The 18212-nt window shown below is 43.2% G+C and overlaps 1 protein-coding gene across 2 annotated transcripts; it reads right to left on the bottom strand.

Annotated features, from left to right (window-relative positions):
• Nucleotides 1-1399: 1399 nt before the first annotated feature.
• Nucleotides 1400-16926, bottom strand: lmo4b (LIM domain only 4b). Of its 2 annotated transcripts, XM_084066849.1 has the most exons (5): nt 16356-16926; nt 13703-13943; nt 7576-7672; nt 6374-6529; nt 1402-2671 (listed from the first exon to the last, which is right to left on the bottom strand). In XM_084066849.1, the coding sequence occupies exons 2-5, from the start codon at nt 13936-13938 to the stop codon at nt 2663-2665; spliced, it is 498 nt and encodes a 165-aa protein (XP_083922975.1). In that variant the 5' UTR covers nt 13939-13943; nt 16356-16926; the 3' UTR covers nt 1402-2662. The 2 variants fall into 2 exon arrangements, with proteins under 2 accessions (XP_083922976.1, XP_083922975.1); XM_084066850.1 differs by lacking the exon at nt 16356-16926 and having other exon boundaries at nt 1400-2671; nt 13703-13939.
• Nucleotides 16927-18212: the final 1286 nt, after the last annotated feature.

Genomic DNA, 18212 nt, shown 5'->3' with positions numbered 1-18212 from the left:
CCGCAAAAGCAGCATTTTGTTCAGCTTTGCCAGATTTTTCTCTGAGTGCAACTGTGTTTCTTACAGTAAAGACCATCTACTGTCACGCTTCCGTAGTTCATATCAACACTGCAAACTCCTGAGTGTTAATTCAATTCTCAAGAGTTAAAATGTTGTGTATATTGACTGAGTGTGCACATCCATTTGGTTCCATTAAGAGTTAAAATAACCCTCAGGATTTTGCAGTGCAGTTCTCCAGCAGAGTGTAGATAGCACTGACAGACCAGGTAACGTACATATGAATATTATGTACCAATTGAATAACTGATGAGATTAGAAATGAAAATGATATGGTTAATATCATGATAAGATGACGTTAGGCTCACAGTAACTACCGTTACTCCAGGAAAGGTGTGACCTGTCAGAGTATGATAAGCATCTCAACCATGCTTATCAAAAGACATTGAAGATTTAACTACTTTATGGGAGATTTTTTTTTTTCTAAAAAAAATAGCAGATCCACACGCTCACAAGTTCTCAACGCCTTGTGCAACAACGTGTTGTGAGCTTGTGTAATAGCTATTTGTGTAATTCCCTTTACATTAATGTTACTGTATATTATCATTAACATCTTAAGTGTTTTGCCAATTATTTGGGGGCCCACTTGCAGTATCCTCACAGCCCACAGGTTGAGAATCACTGATCTACTGTATGTAATATCTGGCATGAGTTGTGTTTTGCATCATATCCTACAGAGCAACATGGTTTCAGTGACAACATGCTAGCCAGGAGCACAGTCAGACACCCAGACATAAGAGCATCAACAGTTACTGGGTTCCTCCTTCAGGCCCATTAGGACTTGCGAAGACTTCAAACACCAATTTGTTCTGCAAATAGCCCATTCAATTTGTGACCGCCAAAGAGAGACACCTCTCTCCCTCTCTGCAGTAATTGAATCTTCAAAGGGACATTTTCCTCCATTTCTGTCAGGCATTATGGTGATGAATAGCAAACGCTCATTTGAACAGAAAGAGAGTGATACGTGTTTATCCATTTTTCCTTTTAGACGCTCGTCATGACCGTTGATAATTGCCATGCAGGAAATTGAAAGGCAACGCCACCGCATTTGGAATATTAAACAGACACTGGTATCAAAAGGTCGCATGAAAAACAAATGCTTGACCATTCAATTGATGAGCCCTCTTGTACTGATTATTGTTTATATAAGTCATTCATGATAATTCAGGAATCCTTCATTAGTAGAAATAAGGCATTGTTGTACTTACACTGGTAAGTAGAACCAAGGCTGAAAAAATCTAATTGCATGAGATGGCAATATTAAGCACACACATAATTACACAAACATATGTAAACCTACTGTAACACAGTTATGATCTCCTGTCTGTTAGGATCATTATGTCAAACAATCACCCGGAAACTTCTTATTTTTTAAATCTTGATGATTTTGTTTTTTATTAATTAAATACACCATACTGGAGCAAATGTCTCGGAAAATATCACAAATAAATTCATCTTTCATTCAGCATTTTATATGTTGGTGAAAATCTCTACATTACTGACTAGGAGCATGTTTTCTTTACGGCTGATTTATACTTCATTGTGCGTGGGCGTCGCGCACCAAAGATAGCCGATCTACAAGCTCACAAGCACATCGCAGAGCTTGTAGATCGCCTATTTCCGGTGCGTGACACCTACGCACAGCTAAGTATAACTCAGGCTTTAGTTTGCCATGGGTTCGGGGGGGTGGGGTAAAGACTGGACTGTGTTTTGAGGGTAGAATGTACTGTAGCCACGCCTTGACAACGACATTTACATGCATACTGTACATACATGGTAGTTATACAAATACAACGCGAGTGTTCATGATTTGTTTTCCACAAAAAGCCACAGATTTTTTCCCCCCTTCTCTCTCTGTCTCTAAACCCCAACTTTTCATTATACACCACCAAAGAAAACACATCCCTCCTTTTACAACATTTAAAATATAGAAAGTGGAAACACCATGTTGATTCGAGGGAAATGGAGGATAGAAAAGGAAAAGATTTTTTTTTTTAAAGGTCCCGGTCACTTCCCTCCCGCCCTCCCCCCAAAATTGTCTTTAAACAAATGCGCGAACGCAGATTTCAAAAGCCCTGCGTTCGAGTACCCTTTGTGTCTCTCTTTTTTTTCGTTCTCCTCTCTCGTTCCCCTCACTTCACCCCAGAACATCCCACCGCGTGGCATCTCATTTTGTCTTCCCGAAGAGTCCCTCGGGCGGCTCGGCTCTGACCAGTCTTTTATTTATTTATTTAATCTTTTTTTAAATTCCAGGGCCACAGAGTCCTCGGTATCCCAGTTTGGGGCATTTGTGGCCGCCGAGAATCCACCCATAACCTTGGGGAAAGCCAAAGACTGAAAGGCTGAGTGTCTGTGGGTTTATGGGCTGCAGAAATAATATCGGAGTATAGGTACAGTAGGATGGAGGAGGTGCTCCTCAGGGTACTCAGGGTCGATGGACACAAGGAGCCTGGGAGCTCAGCTAAAAAAAAAAAAGAAAAACAGGCTTGGGGTGCTGATCCACGTCGTCTCGGGTGACAATGAGTTAAGGGTTTAAATGAAGGCACGCATCCTGCTTCCTGCACGGCGCTCTCTCTCTCTCTCTCTCTCTCTCCCCCCACCCGGCCTAACACACCTAAAGGGATGGAAGATAAAAGTGGGGAAAAACAAAAACATCAAAAGGTGAGACAGTGTGGGCTGGAGAGGGAGACAAAAGGTGAGATGACAGTAACAAGAGAAGAGGCAGGGCCCTCCTCCCTGAAGCATTCACCGACTAAAACACTCCACAATATTCCACATCATTCCTGCGAGCTGCGGAAGATTCCATCAACAGGGTTTTTATTCCCCCTTTCCTCGTCAGATCCAGTAAAGCCCTCATTTAATTTATTGATCAGTGAGGCTTTGGAAACCATCTGCTGCCCCATTTCCTTTGCATTAACTTTAAAGGTGCACGCATGAAGTGATTCTCTTTGGTATAATTTTAACAACGCTCCAACATCACCGCAGGAGGCAACGAGTTCCTGTGAAAAGTGTAAAAATGCAGCGGAATAAAGGCAATTATCTGTCTCGCTTCCACCAACATTCAGGCCAACTTTTTCATCTCTCTTTTTTTCCCCTTTCTCTCCCTTTGCTTTTCTTTCCTTTACGATTTCTAAGGGGCAATTTACTTTTCCCTTCATCCCTCAATCCACTAGGAGGGCGTCAGTCTATTAGTAATTGCAAACTCCTACTTGGGGGCTAATTAAAGTGACTGACGCTGGGAGGGTCTCGTTCCCCTGGGTCATGGCTGCTCCGTATGAGAAAGGTAATTTGTCTGTCCTGAAGAAGGAGATTAGGGAGAGCCGGGGAGGCCTACTTAATAAATGAGCATCAAATGTCCTGTGTGCCACGACGAGCACACAGACGACACCAATTGTGTCACTGTGAAATCGCACATAATCAAAATGATGGCCAATAGATGAGCCTGCGTGTCCATACGGGCAAAGGCCGATTCATTTGCTTTCCACACTGCTTTCTATTGCTTCCTCCCTCGCCCTCGCTCTCTCTCTCACACCGCCTCTCTCTTTGCTTGTTATGTTGCACTGCTGGAGATATGTAAGTTGTATTGACTTTGAAAGCCCCTCTCAGCACCGGCAGTTATTCTACTAGCAATGTACGGTGCACTCATACTATACATGCATCCGCACACAGCTGCTGTTTACACAAACTCAAAGAAATGCAACCTATGTCTGATGAAGGTCCTCACCAGGAACATAATTCTACTGGTTTCACAGAGACAACGCGAGGCCTCTCAACCCGCTGTGCTAGGGAGGGAGGTGTCTCTGTTTATTTAATAATTCCCTCTCCGCTATAATTAAAGCACCAGGGCCAATATTCAGATTGCATTTTAGCATCAATAATTCAGTAGTTTTCACTACAATTGATGTTAGTCCATAAATAAACAATGAGGCCTCATATTTACTGCACCAGCCATGGTACAACAGACACTGTGGGAGGGGGGCGGCGGGGAGTAAAGGACTTAAACAGACATTTAAAATTAAGCTAGATAATGCAACGGCTTTCAATTTGAATGTGAGGCACTCTTAAGAGCTGATTTGTAAAAGTGACAAGCCCTTAAAAGGCCTGTAATGTGGAGGAAGGGAGGGCTTGAGGGAGAGTGTGTGTGTGTGGGGGGGCTTAATGGAGTTCCACCTCTCCACCACTCACATATCCACTCAAGGTGAAATGCATGCTCCCAACAATATAATTCCTCCTTCAGTCCAACACACACACACACACACACACACACACACACACACACACACACACACACACACACACACACACACACACACACACACACACACACACACACACACACACACACACACACACACACACACACACACACACACACACACACACACACACACACACACACACACACACACACACACACACACACACACACAAAACAATGTGTGCAGACAAGGTATCAATAAAGCTGCTTGTTGTGAGAGCTGAAATGATTCTATCACCCTGCTGGCAGAATGGGAGCTATCCTGAAGAATGAAGTTATCCTCCATATATGATTAGTCCCTCTGTTTCTGCTTTCACCGGAGGCATCCAGATCAAATCAGGGTGAGCCGTGATGACATGTTGCATGATATACTAGCTGTGGCTGGGTGTCTGTGATGAACCTCAGGCCTTGGATACATATTTTCGGCCCCGCGCGTAATAACTCGGAGCAGGTGGTAACGCTCACGTTGATACGGTTGACGAATGCGCCCTTTAAAGTAGAAAAACATAACACGAAACTAGCTGCTGCTAATAGAGGCGGGCGTTATTGTCGTTTCTCGCCATAATCGTGGCTCGACTACTGTGTGATTGGTTGGAGGGAGCAAGAGAACTTGACACTTCTAACCACTTAGGCTCTATATACTTCGTCGTATGACGAATAGCGAAAGTAGCTGATCTGCAAGTTCACAGCACATCGCATGGCGACACGTTGGAACTTGTTAGCTTGCAGATCAGCTGTTTTTTAAAATGTAAACAATTTAAAAAATATTATATATTACAAACATTCCCCCAAATATGGATGGCAGGGTTAATGTGGTTAATGCGTGAGGAAAAAAACGCTTGTGCTCATAGCAGAGTGTTTGTGTACGCACGAGTAAGGCACTCTGAATCACTTTCACAGATTCTGTGTGCCCCCCCCCCACACACCACCCCATGCCCATGTCTTCCGCACACTGCGCGGAGAATGATGGAAAAATCCATCGCCGGTCTAAAAAAAAAATTTAAATTCATCTTCGGTCAATAACATTTAATATCTATTCCTTGCCTCGCAGTAAAGACGAAATCAATGTCATCAATATAATCAGAGTGAAAAATGTGGGCGTCGAGAAATAACAGAACCCCCCCCCCCCCTCTCTCCCTCTGTCAACTACTCGTGTTGACTGATGATAACCTTGCACTGACTAGCCTTTTTTCGGGAGTTGCCGTCTGACCCTTTGAAATGAGGCCGCGGACAGGAAGCGAGCAGAGATACCTCTAGATCGGCGGTTCCAAAACTTTTCTGGATCAGGGCCCCCTTGAAAAATCTCGAAAGCGTTCGCGGCCCACCCATCTGACCACTTAACACGACGGCCAAACGGCTGGCGGTCAGATGGATGGGCCGCGTGCATTTTCAGAGCATGTTTATTTTAAGGATCAATCAATCGATTGTGCTCCGGCTTCAATCAATGGAACCGACGTAGCATACTTTAAATTCAGATTTTAAAAATCGGTATCACAATGAAAACACATTCTTTCAAGGTATTAAAGAAAATACATCTTTTTTCATATTAACCCATTAAATCCGGGAACGCGTCTACAAATGTCTCCTAAATTCTAACAGAAAAATCTTTCTGAAAAACCTATGTTGTTATATCAGTGGTTCTCACACTTTTTCATGTCAAGGGCCCGCAGAATGATATGCATTTAGCCGCGGACTCCCCCCCATCTCAAAATATTTAGTTCCAGGGACCCCCAGAAGCAAAGATTTGAGTTACAAATGGTCGCTTTAAAAAAAATATGTATTCAAAGATTTGCACAAACTTTCACAATTAAAAAAAAAATAGTCAAAGTATAAAATAATGGTTATAGCTAAAATCTAAAATGACACAGAAGTGTTCCCAGATTGAATGTATTAGCATATTCATATCATCAATAACATCTCAGTGTCTTGCCAATTATTTGGGGGCTCACTTGCAATGTCCTCACGGCCCACCAGTGGGGTTTGGAATCGCTGCCCTAGCTCCCCCAGGGCAGCAGTGTGAGGTTTCATTTCCCATTGATAAACAGGGATGGCTCTTACCTTCTGGTCGGGCAGTAGGGGGTTCGTCTGCAGTGAACTCAAGTGGCCATTGATGAGAGCTGTGGGTCTGTCGTGTTCGCAGAACAGGCTTCCGTTGATGTAGTGGAACCGGTCCCCGGGGACCAGCCGGTTCCGGCAGGTGGAACACGTGAAACACTGTAGCGGGGGGGGGGGGGGAATAGAGAGAGACACAATGAAGAGAATCTATTCTATCCTTCTCTATCTCACACATACACACACACACACACACACACACTCACGCAGACAAACACACAAGGTCCCTCGGACCATGAGGCAGCAGCACTCGATCCAGTTATGTAACGATACCTTTGAGCGAATGTGCATGAGAGCATGCACGAGCACACGCGTGTGCACGGAAATACAGACACAATGAGTGAGAGGCAAGCAGTTAACCACTTAAACCCTCTGTAAATAGTAAATGTCTTCCTATTTTCGCCGAATGTTTTGTGTATTTTTGCTTAACTTTTGTGTACTTCCGCCAAATGTTTGTGTGTATTTTCGAGTGCCCAGAATAGTTTCATGTGGTTCTCATAAGGATCATGTTACTTGACTAGTAAATTATGTGTGAATTTGTTCCTTGGAGCTATTTGACATGTTCAATGCAGCTTTATTTATAGTATGTATTTTTCAGAAAACCTTAACAATCAACAAACCGGGTTTGTTGACCCAGCTTTACACATCGACTATGCTTGACCTTGAAGGCCTTCCATGTATGAATGCTAATCAGTCCCCCTTATCGTGCCTTGTCGTCTTATCGTGATCATTCTTATCATTCTTAGTCTGAACATTTAAGGCTAATGAATACTTTGTCGCACGCCTCCTTCGACCATTGTCACCCGACAAAAAGATGTTTCACTTTTGTTGTAGAGCTAAAAGTGTACCGCAACAATGTATAAAGTCTGGTTCTTACACTGGTTCTCAGCGTGGGGGCCGGGTACCCCCAGGGGTCATTGATGGAGTACCAAGAGGGACCCCAGTTAAATGATTGATAGTTGGGAAACAAATAGACCCTTACGGGTCTGTAACTCTGAGAGCGTACAAAAAGTATTGTACACTCTCAGAGTTAAATTAGCACTGGCGATTTTACAGTGTAAATTAAACTCAATCAAACCGGGGGTCATTGAAATTAACAAGTTTGAGAATTAGCCCATACATTATATGGACATCATCATGGACATTACCTTAAGGTGGTACACGTTGCCCTGTGCCCTCATCACCAATTCACTGGCTGGAATGGACTGACCGCACGCACTGCAAGCTCCGCTGTTACCGAATAATCTACGAAATGAACAAAAAGAAAAGCAAATGTTACAGCAACATTGTATAGAACTGCAAGGGATTCAGTCACGTAAAACGCACTCCACACACGTTGGGCGAGTTTGGTGTCCCTCGCCCAAAGGACGAGCTCAGTCCTTCACCTAAATGGAAATACAAATCCACAACGAGGAATGCAGATCGATTTGACACAGTCATATACAAAAATCACAGCAACAACACCCACCACTGCACTGCACTTCCACAAACAGCTACAGCACGCCAAACTGCACATTACTTTTGGTGCACTTTTTTCTTTTTTTGCAACGTAATAATAACCTGGAACATAAGCAATCAGGGCCTAAGAGGATTTGATTGTACATCGAGGCGGAGACATAGTGCTTTTGCCATTAGGACCTCTGTGAATGCTCTGTCAGTGCCGCGTTTCCATTAGAAACCCGCAGCTACTCGGGTTGATATATAATGTGCATGGGTTAACCTTTTCAATCATGGTGTCAACACTTTAGATTTGCTTCTGCTCATCTCTTTCGTCCGTAACCTTCTCTCTCCCTCTCTCCCTCTCTCTCGCTGCCTCTTGATAATGAAATGCTTGCTCCAGCTTCCCTTCTATCTTCCTTCTGAGTCCACAATTTAGATTACTTCATCTTGGTGAGCAGCAAACTGAATGAAATTTCGATTTGAGCAGAAAGTAATTTACTGGGATCTGGACCCATTTGTCATCATATCTCACTGGGTGTTTGCTCTATCACTGCACTTTTCCTAAGCAATCAAATAAGACCACGGCATCTGACATGCTCGGGAGAGGGGGGGCTGGGGGGGAGGATGGAAAGAGAAAGGGATAGGGGGGAGTGGTTAACATTGGTGTGTGTGAATCTGATAAAGATGTTTTGGCTTAAAAAAAAAGTAGCAAGAAAGAAGAAAAGACAACAACAACGACGAAATGTTAGGAAAGTGGCCTTTTTGCATTCTGAGAGCACTGAAGACCTTGTATGTCAAAAACAACGGTTCAGGAACCTGCGTTCCAATGCATCCACTGTAGTTATTATCATTTATAAAACCCACAGACAGGCTTAACCACTTTCAACCTCGCATCCCTATTTAGGAAATGTCATTATAGGTGAAAATTTCAACAAAGAAATTGCAGATCTACAAGCTCACAACACGACGTTAGCTTGTAGCGCTGCCATTCTCGCTACTTTTGCATGACACTGTTGTACGATTAAGTATAAAATAGGGCATTCATTTAAGAAAAAACTAAAAAGGATGAAATATGGAGATGCAAGGTTTCTGCCGGACAGCTACGTTACTTCACAAAAGGAGTTCATGGAGAACTATTTACCGTGCTGCTGCATGCAAATATCTACGAATAATAAACTGTGAAACTGACAGAGGGATGAAATGCTTCTTGTACCCAAAGCGCTAACGCGCACGTAATTGTTAAAACATATTGACAAAACGGCATGGGGGAGTTCTTTGTAAAAGGGACACTAAAATAGCTTTCAATAGGCAAGGCCCCTGGAAGAAGCAAATTTCGTCTTGGCATCGATTGGAAGGCCTCCATCAAAACTCAATTTCAGAAACTAATTAACTGGAGACTGTTGTCACAACATTGCCAATATTGTGCCTTTGCCGGCACAAACACGACGCCGGTGACGAGCACAAAGCCTTTGTTTTAAAAAGACTACTGTGTCCGTGTTTGTTTGTTTGGGGGGGGGGGGGGGGGGACAAGCAATCGCACTTACGAAATCAAAAGGCATCGCTCCAAACACTAATGTCTATCCGTTCTTGGACACGCAAAAGTTTAAACTTTTGTCAATTTCCTTTTCTCGTGCGCCCATGTAAACGCAAACTGCAACAAAATGGGATTTGTTCAGCTCCTATATTTCCCTTGTGTGTGTATGTGTGTGTGTGTATATACTTGTATTACTATACTTGTGAGGGCTAAATGTCCCCACAAGTATAGTAGAATTTGAGAAACAAACGTTTTTCCTGGTCCTCACAAGAGAAATAAATGTTTGACACTGGCATGCAACTAAGTATAACTCAGGTTTTTAGGATTGGCCACAATGCCTTTTTTTTAAATAGCAATTTTAGTCCATCCTGAAGTTTGGATGTCCTCACAGGTATAGTAATACCAACGTGTGTGTGTGTGTGTGTGTGTGTGTGTGTGTGTGTGTGTGTGTGTGTGTGTGTGTGTGTGTGTGTGTGTGTGTGTGTGTGTGTGTGTGTGTGTGTGTGTGTGTGTGTGTGTGTGTGTACGTCTGGGCTTCTTACAACAAAGGAAAAGGCTACGGGAGATTTCTGTCGCAGCCCTCGTTCTTTACCACTGGGCACCACTCATACCAGGTTAATTATTTGACAAGGGGACGGCTCCTGATACGAGTTGATTTAAAGGCCTGAAGCCTTCAGGTGCTCAATTAAGTTGCTATCAGTTTGCACTTGGACTCTAATGGCCTCGTCTTCCATTGAACTCCTGTACAGGGGTGAAGAAGAAACCTCGGGTCAGTGTAATTAAAGCCAGGGGACTCTTTAATTGCAGTGACACATCTGGTTTCATCCCCCCACGCACCCCCGCCCTACTCCAAATCAGCCGCGTAGTTTCCAGGCCTGTGCCTTGTGAGATCATTTACAGACGCGGGAGGATGGCTTTGTCAAGAGCAACGTAAAGAGAGCGCCACGTTGATTTATTTGTTCCCCCCTCAACCGCTCACACCGGGGATCTGACTTTGAAATAGCCCACTACTACTACGAGCGACGTCTTTCATTAAATAAAAAACAAATTTGGAGCCGTCCTTGCTGTCTATGGGCGATGACTATTGGATTTCATTTCGGCAAAGCCTTGCCAGGTGAAATATAGCATGGCTTGCTGTTAGGGGCTGTCTGGTAAATGCAGAGCTCATTCACCAAGGCCTTTGAGCGGGGTAAAATTACCCCCACAACAATGATTTCTGCAACACAGTCCATTAAAAATGCCTCCCTACATCAGCAGCCAAAGCACCTTAAAAGCACTCGGCCATATTGATACTGAGCGGGGCTTTGCATAATGGCAAGAGCTGCATTAGAGGAAGGGTGGGAGAGGAGGGTGGAGTGTGTGTGTGTGTGTGTGTGTGTGTGTGTGTGTGTGTGTGTGTGTGTGTGTGTGTGTGTGTGTGTGTGTGTGTGTGTGTGTGTTGGGGGGGGGGTGGGGGGAGGTTGTGGTGGTGTTGGTGGTGAGGGTAGGGGTGGGGGGGGATCAGCCAAATTACACTTGGTTAATTCAGAGTAACAGATCTGGCCCCAAGTGAATTGAAGGCCTTGAATTAATTCTGTTATGACAAATCAAGATAAACGTTTCCCCTAAATTGCATGCGATTTAATTAATTTCTGAGATCCCCTTTTTTTTCTCTTCCCTGCCCTAATAGTTCACATTCTCTGGTGCTGTCATAGTGCTTGAGTGGGCAGACTTCAAAGTGATATTAAATAACCAAGTATTAGATTTACCTCACACGTTCCATTGGAAAAGTGCCATTTAATTACCTAGGCTTATTCAATTAAGGGGGACAGCATTTTCCCTGAATCCAGCAGCCACATGTAAATTAATTCTCTCTCCACTAGCAGCCGGAACAAATAATACCAACCTCCAGCTTCAAAACAACATCATCCAGGAGAGCAAACACTAACTACCTAACTAAAACACCCTATATACTTCGTTGTACAACAAATAGTGAAAATAGCTGATCTACAAGCTCACAACGCATTGTGAGCCTGTAGATGTGCAATTTTTTTAGTTTTTTGAAAGACCTTGGAAGATTTTGAAACGTCATGCAAATTTGCCCAAAATAGGAACACCAGGGTTAATATGCTTAGCGCCAGGGAAGAGGCTGCACCATGCAGTGCAGAGATGCATGCTAGTCCTGTGGCATTTGTGGCATCTGTGCATCCCCTGCGTGATTGATGAGAGATGGGTATCGTCCTAGGCCAGGCGAACATCCCATTAGCCATAATGTGATGCGTTTCCACTCAAGCGCCCTGATCAATCGGATTGAGCATTATCATATCGCTCGTATTAATAAACATTAAAGAAATATATAACTCCCAAATTTATGCTCTAAAGTAGAACGCCGGCTTTGTAATCCATCACAAAAACAAAAAGAGGCTGGCCCTTTAAGATGAAAAAAGAGAGGAAAAAAAACACTAACACACTCACACACACACACACACACACACACACACACACAGGCAACTGGCCTTCGCAATAATCCCCCATCTCGCTCCGTCTTTCTCTCTTGCTCTCTCTCAAAAGCCAATTTGGTTAATTAAATGTTTTGTTTGCAATGTGGCTCTCATTCATTTCGGACACGTCATTGGGAGCGGATACAAGCCAGAGACCAGATCTCATTAGATAAAACCCATCAGGACTAAAGGAAATGGAGGGGGAGAATAATTAAAGCATTTAATTGTGTGGACTCACTGTCAGATTCCCCCCTCCGCTCCCCCCGCCACCCCCCCCCCCCTGCTTATCTCCGCAGACATCTCATGCTTCCATATAAGATGTGTTCTAGCTCTTTCCCTCTCCAGCGAGCGCCATGCTCTCATTTACAAGTGGAAAAGGTGTACCCACATTTTACCCCTTCCGATTTTAATTAGGTTATATTCCCATTATGAATGAAGTACCCCATTGACTTTCCTCAGCCTTTCTACGGGGGGTGGGGGTGTGGGGGGGGGGGAGCGCACCACACACAGGCACACTTTAGATTTCGACTCATCTGTGCAGGGTTTAATAACTGTGTGCCATGTTCATTTTCACCTCCTGAATTGTTTGGAGTGCAGCTGGTGGAAACATTCACTGGCAAAGTCGGTGGCCGTTAACGTAAGTAAAACTGCAGCTGCACAGACACCCACAAACATCTACTACAGTAAGGGAAACAGGTTAATCTTTTTAAAGATCTACAAAGTGCAGGTTTTAAAAGAAGAAAGGAAATACTAGAACTATATTTGAAAGAGCAAATATAGGCTGAAATGTGTGTGCACAGTCAAATCTACTGTAAATGAATCTCCAAAAATGTGTACAAATGGAACCGCACTCTTTGGAGTTAAGTTAGCACTAAGGATTCGACTGTGTGTTTACAAGTTCGGTGTTGCAAAGAATAATCATAGTGAAGTGTGCTTGTGTTTGCTGCTCGATGAAGGCTGCTGCTTGTCCTTCTCAGGGGTCAAATTGTTGAATGGTCAAGTTGTCACTTCAGACTATTCCACATTATCAGAATGAGAGTGTCGTCACCCAGCTCTGGTTCAAGGTCCGACACGCTCACATAAATATTTAAAAGCCCCTTTTCGCTAATTAAATGCTCCCTTTCTGATCCACAAACTCACACAAAAAAAAAGGAGGAGAGAGACCCCCTTGAATTCCACGAGAGCCCCCGAGAGAGTTCATGTGTCCCGAGCATGTCGGTAGAGCAAACGACAAGCGTGCAAGACCCTGGCCCTCTCCTCCAGCTAGCCATGAATGACAAACAGACGTGCAGATGGTGTGCAGAACAACTCCTCAGCTCTGTCAACATGCATGTCTGTGACCTCTTTTAGGCAGAGTCCAGGGACACTTCAACCAGACCGTTTTAATGAGCCCGGCTTCGGATGATGAGATACATGTTGCAAAAATAACAATAAAATAAAATAAAAACATTCAACCTCACATCCTCTATGGCCAATTGCAATATTTGCATTTCTAACTTTTTTTGAATGAATTAATGAAAGAAACGTATTATTTATTTTCTGACAAATTCTTGTTTGTAATAAAAAAACACAAAAAGGAAAAAATGTTGCAACTTAAGAAAAACAATAATAAAAAAAAGAAATTAGAACATGTACACTTTTTTCTTATAGAAGAAAAAAGGGTGTATATATATATATATATATATATATATATATATATATATATATATACATACATACATACATACACACACATACACATACAGTACATACATACATACATACACACACACACATACACGTTTTATATCACAAGTCAGTGAGAGACGGTCATTTCTTTACCTGATATAGTCGTTTCTACAGAGGATCATGCCACTTTTCGTGTAGCACGATGTGCCTATTTCGCCCAGCTGGGCCTGGCAGCATGAACACTTGAGGCAGCGGCTGTGCCAGTAACTGTCCATGGTGTAAAGAAGGAAACGGTCTGCGATTTTGCCCCCACAGCCTGCACACCGCTTCCAGGAGAGAGAACCTGTTCCCACCGGTGGTGGCTGGCTGCTGCCTCCGGGATTCACCATTGTCCCTAAAAAACAGAATGAAAATAAATATTGTACTGTAGAAGCCATGTTTTCCACAGAATTCACATCGTACAGTGACAGTCCAAAAGTTTGACCTGCTACTTAGTAGTTTAACCACGTTCAACCTGGTGTACCCGTGTTTGGAAAAATATCTGATCTACAAGCTCACAGCGTGTCACCATGCAACACGTTGTGAGCTTTTGGATTGCCTATGCATTTATTTTATTTTGAATAGGGCTTAAGTGGTTAAGGCTTTGTTTGGTACACAATGGCTCAGGACCAGCAATGGGTCGTGACCCTGTGTGTTCTGATTCCCAACATGAAGACAGTGATACTGTATTAACACAACCTGGTAGAATCTATTGTATTTGTTAACCATTCTATCCTCAACGTGAAACTATCGGGCCTCATCATATGCTCTGAAACATCCGAGTGGCATTATATTTTATTCTTCTTCAGTGGCTGCAGACTGCAGATTCCACAACGGCAACAATAGTTGATCTCATTAGGGGGCCAGCCCAGTTCCATGTGCTGTCCTGGTACAAGAGAACCACGGGTCATTTAGTGAACTAATCTGCCCTTGATCTCAGCCTCATCCTCATGCTGTTGCTTGATTGGATGTCTCATGATGAATGTCTGTTAACTGATAACACTAGAGGCCACAGGAACAATTATGCAGCAGGATGGCCTTTTGTTGAGCCGTCTTTAGAATGTCTAAATAGCACAATACTTTAGCACACTATAATGCTTCACTTCTTTCCACTCCGGACAGGTAGAAACATTTTGAAATGTAGCCACAAAAGAGTAGCCAGGCCTCTACATTAAAAGTTGTTGCCCAAAAGTTGGATTGTTGCAGAACTTGACATCATGGCATCCTTAATAATAAACTGCAATAACAATGTTAGGATCTATCCTGCAGCCACAAAGCAATATCCATGTGGCTTTATGGGACAGATAGCCATGATATACTATAGGCCTGCTGTAATCCTGTAGTGGGTTACCCACACCTAGCCTAGTTATAATCTATTAATGCAACGCAGGCATTTGTTTCACCCACAAATGCATGTAGGTATAGGCTGTTTCTATTCTAATCCTAGCCCAATTTTGTCAGGCAGACTTCATGGCTGGCTAAGCCAAATCTTTGTTGAAAGGCAGGTAGGCTAATTAGAGAGGGGAGGAGGGGGGAGGCATAGAGGGGGGGTACAAAAGCATTCAGTAACCCCATTAGCGAAGGCTCTTAGGGACAAGCTATAGCGTATCTTAGTGCTGATTAAATCTAAAAGGAGATGAATCAAAAAGCCGACCTGAAAGTGACTCCTCTAGATAAATAAGAGGGACCATCGTCAAGTTTCATTCAGAGAGAGAGAGGACCAGTGTTGCCATGACGGCCTATTATAAGCGACTTTGGGGTTATTTTTCTGTCAAGTTGATTGTAAATATTGTCTGGTTGCGGTTTTTTGGGCTCGTTTCTAAAGTGAAGTCGCTTAGTTGCTTATTGTCATGGCAAGGAACCCCAGATTAATATGCATTTGTACGCAGACACTCCGCAGACCCCCCCCCCCCCCCCCCATATGAAAAATATGTTGTGCCAGGGAACAAGATTTGTGTTGTTCAAATGTTTAAAAAATATTCCAAAATCACTCTGTTTTTGTATTTTTTTTTTGGGGGGGGGGGGGGCCTAATTGCTTCTTTTGGGCTAGTTTTCCTAGACCTGGTTGCTTATTTCTCTCGCAAAATCTGGCAACGCTGGAGAGGACTTTTCGCGGAGGGGAGGGGAGGGGAGGGAGAGTGGGGAGGCTTTTAACTTAAATGGGCCAACTCAAGTAATTACACGGACAGGCAATTTGGGCACCGAGATGTCGGATAGAAAACATATCAGGCGGACAAACGCTAAAAGAGCCTGTCCGCTGGCCGCTCCGTTTTAATGGAAAATAAAAGTAGGCTATAATAAGAGATCTAGTGCCAGTGAGCCCCTGTCTGTGGTATATATCACACACTGGTCTTATCGTTGGGGTAAAAGCATGAATAGAGACGAGGAGGAGGAGGGATAATGTAGCAAGAATAACACAGGCTATCAAATATCACCGCTAGCATTCTTTCTTAAAGAAAAACGCCAGCTTTAAGCCATCAAGTCGGAACCAACTAAAAGCAAGCAGCGCATACATAGCTTCCCTCCAGTGTAATCTGTCTATAATTAGAATGCATTACAAGGAGTCATCATGCAACATCTAACGTTAGATTAGAAGAAGAATAATGAACACCCACTTCGTTTGTCCCTTTTAAGTGTAATGGTTTAATCTGATTGTGGAAGTTAATCAGCTGAATCTTGAACCAGGCTGCTGAATATATATTTATATTATTTGTCATCATGCAACATCTAATCTAACGTAGAAGGAGAATAACGTATGAACACCCACCTCGTTTGTCCCTTTTAAGTGTAATGGCTGAATCTGATTGTGGAAGTTAATCAGTTGAATCTTGAACCAGGCTGCTGAATATATATATTCTTTTTTTTATTTTATTATTACAGTCCGTAAACTCTTAGTACGCACAGTCTCTGTCGTGACAAAACGATCTTCAAGTCCCTCTGTGTCTGAACAAACAGCGGAAAAACCTCAGGACTTCTTCAGCTGCCTTGCATTGACTGCTGCTGGAAAAACCATGGAAGTACAGCAAAGGAAGTACAGCAGCAAATGGAGTTATCAGATAGTATTTCCACCGGATCTAACGTCCCGTTTTACTGTTGCTGCTTGTTGTTGTGCGCCGGGCTTTTCTCTCCTCTGGAGTGGAAAGAGTCCATTACGAGACGTAATGATGACAGGTCTGTGCATGCTGTAGTAATGTCCTCGGATCGAGAAGAAGTGATCATCGGGCCCTGGCTGGACGGCAGGAGGAGACGAGGCTGCGGCACACGAACAACGCACACAGTGTGACTGTCTGCTCTGTTCGCTGATCATCGGCTCTAGTCTGGATGGATGCTTGGTTGGTTGTTCTACATGTGTCGCTGACAGAGAAGAAATCTCCAGTAAAAACCCCTTTTAGGCGGACGACGTCAGCGGAGTTGCCAGATCTTGCGAGAGAAATAAGCCGGGTAATAAGACGGGTCTATGAAAACAAGCCCAAAAAGAAGAGACTACTAGGCTACGGCTATTTGAAAATAGCCGATCTACAAGATGTAGATCTGCTATTTTCTAAAGAAAGTAATCTTGAAAAAAAAGAGGTAATTTGGAACATTTGAAACACAAATATTTTCAGATGGGGGGGGGGGGGGGTCATATGTATTTTGTGGATAAATATATATTTAATATGGGGGTCCTTGCCATGAAAATGTTTGAAACCACTGGTTTAAAGAACGTTAACAAGCCCGAAACAAGCCCAAAAACCCGCAACCCGCAAGCAACTTTACAGAAAAACAAGCCCAAAGTCGCTTATAATAAGCGGACATGGCAACGCTGGACGTCAGCCTCTTTGCAGCCAATCTCCACGCAGTCCATTTAAGCGGAATAACAAATCCAGCCAATCAGAGGAATGCGAGATGGACTTGGACACACCGACGAGGACAGGAAAGAAATGCTGCAAAAAAGCACACAAAATAATAATAATAATAATACATAATGAAAGAATAAATTAGGACCGGAATGGACCGCTGTTGAATGGTTCGCGTTGCGAAGTGGAACTAAATTGTGAGACGCGTGTCACACACAGATGTAAGCAACGTGTGTCAACGATGACAAGGAAGGACCAACACATTCCAGAGGAGACCCCCGCTGCGTTATAGGAGCACTAAAGAGTTTTCTTTTTATTCGCCTTCTTCTGTAGCCTACTAGAAAGAGCATTATTTCCTTCACGACCACAGTTTTAAGGTAGTAGTTTTGGCATATCATGATCCAGCCATTTGAATATCACAATGAATCCAAAATATAATAGAAGTTGAATTGGTCGTCGCCACTCAATAACTTCATGATGTACTGTTGGATTACTCCTCCAACCTCGGAAAAATATCGAATAGCTGCGTAGTGGCGCCATCGTCTGTCGGTAAAAGTAATTACAAGAAAGCGCATTTGTATCTGCACATTGCACAAGTTTGACTGAGCAGCTGAGATCCCATACCTCGTCATTATTTTGACAATTTATTTTAAGTTTCCTCAAAATAGGCAAAAATATTTTTCTGTAAGTTTACAGTTTACAGTTTAGGGTCTAATATGAAATATACATCATGGTAACGTTTCTTCTACAAATTACCATGTACTGTATATCATATTTAAGAACAATAT

The sequence above is a fragment of the Gymnoscopelus microlampas genome (genome assembly GCF_963454915.1).
Source record: "Gymnoscopelus microlampas genome assembly, chromosome: 9".
Lineage (NCBI taxonomy): Eukaryota > Metazoa > Chordata > Actinopteri > Myctophiformes > Myctophidae > Gymnoscopelus > Gymnoscopelus microlampas.
Note: the sequence above shows the minus strand (reverse complement) of the source record. Positions and strands in the feature narration are given on the sequence as shown.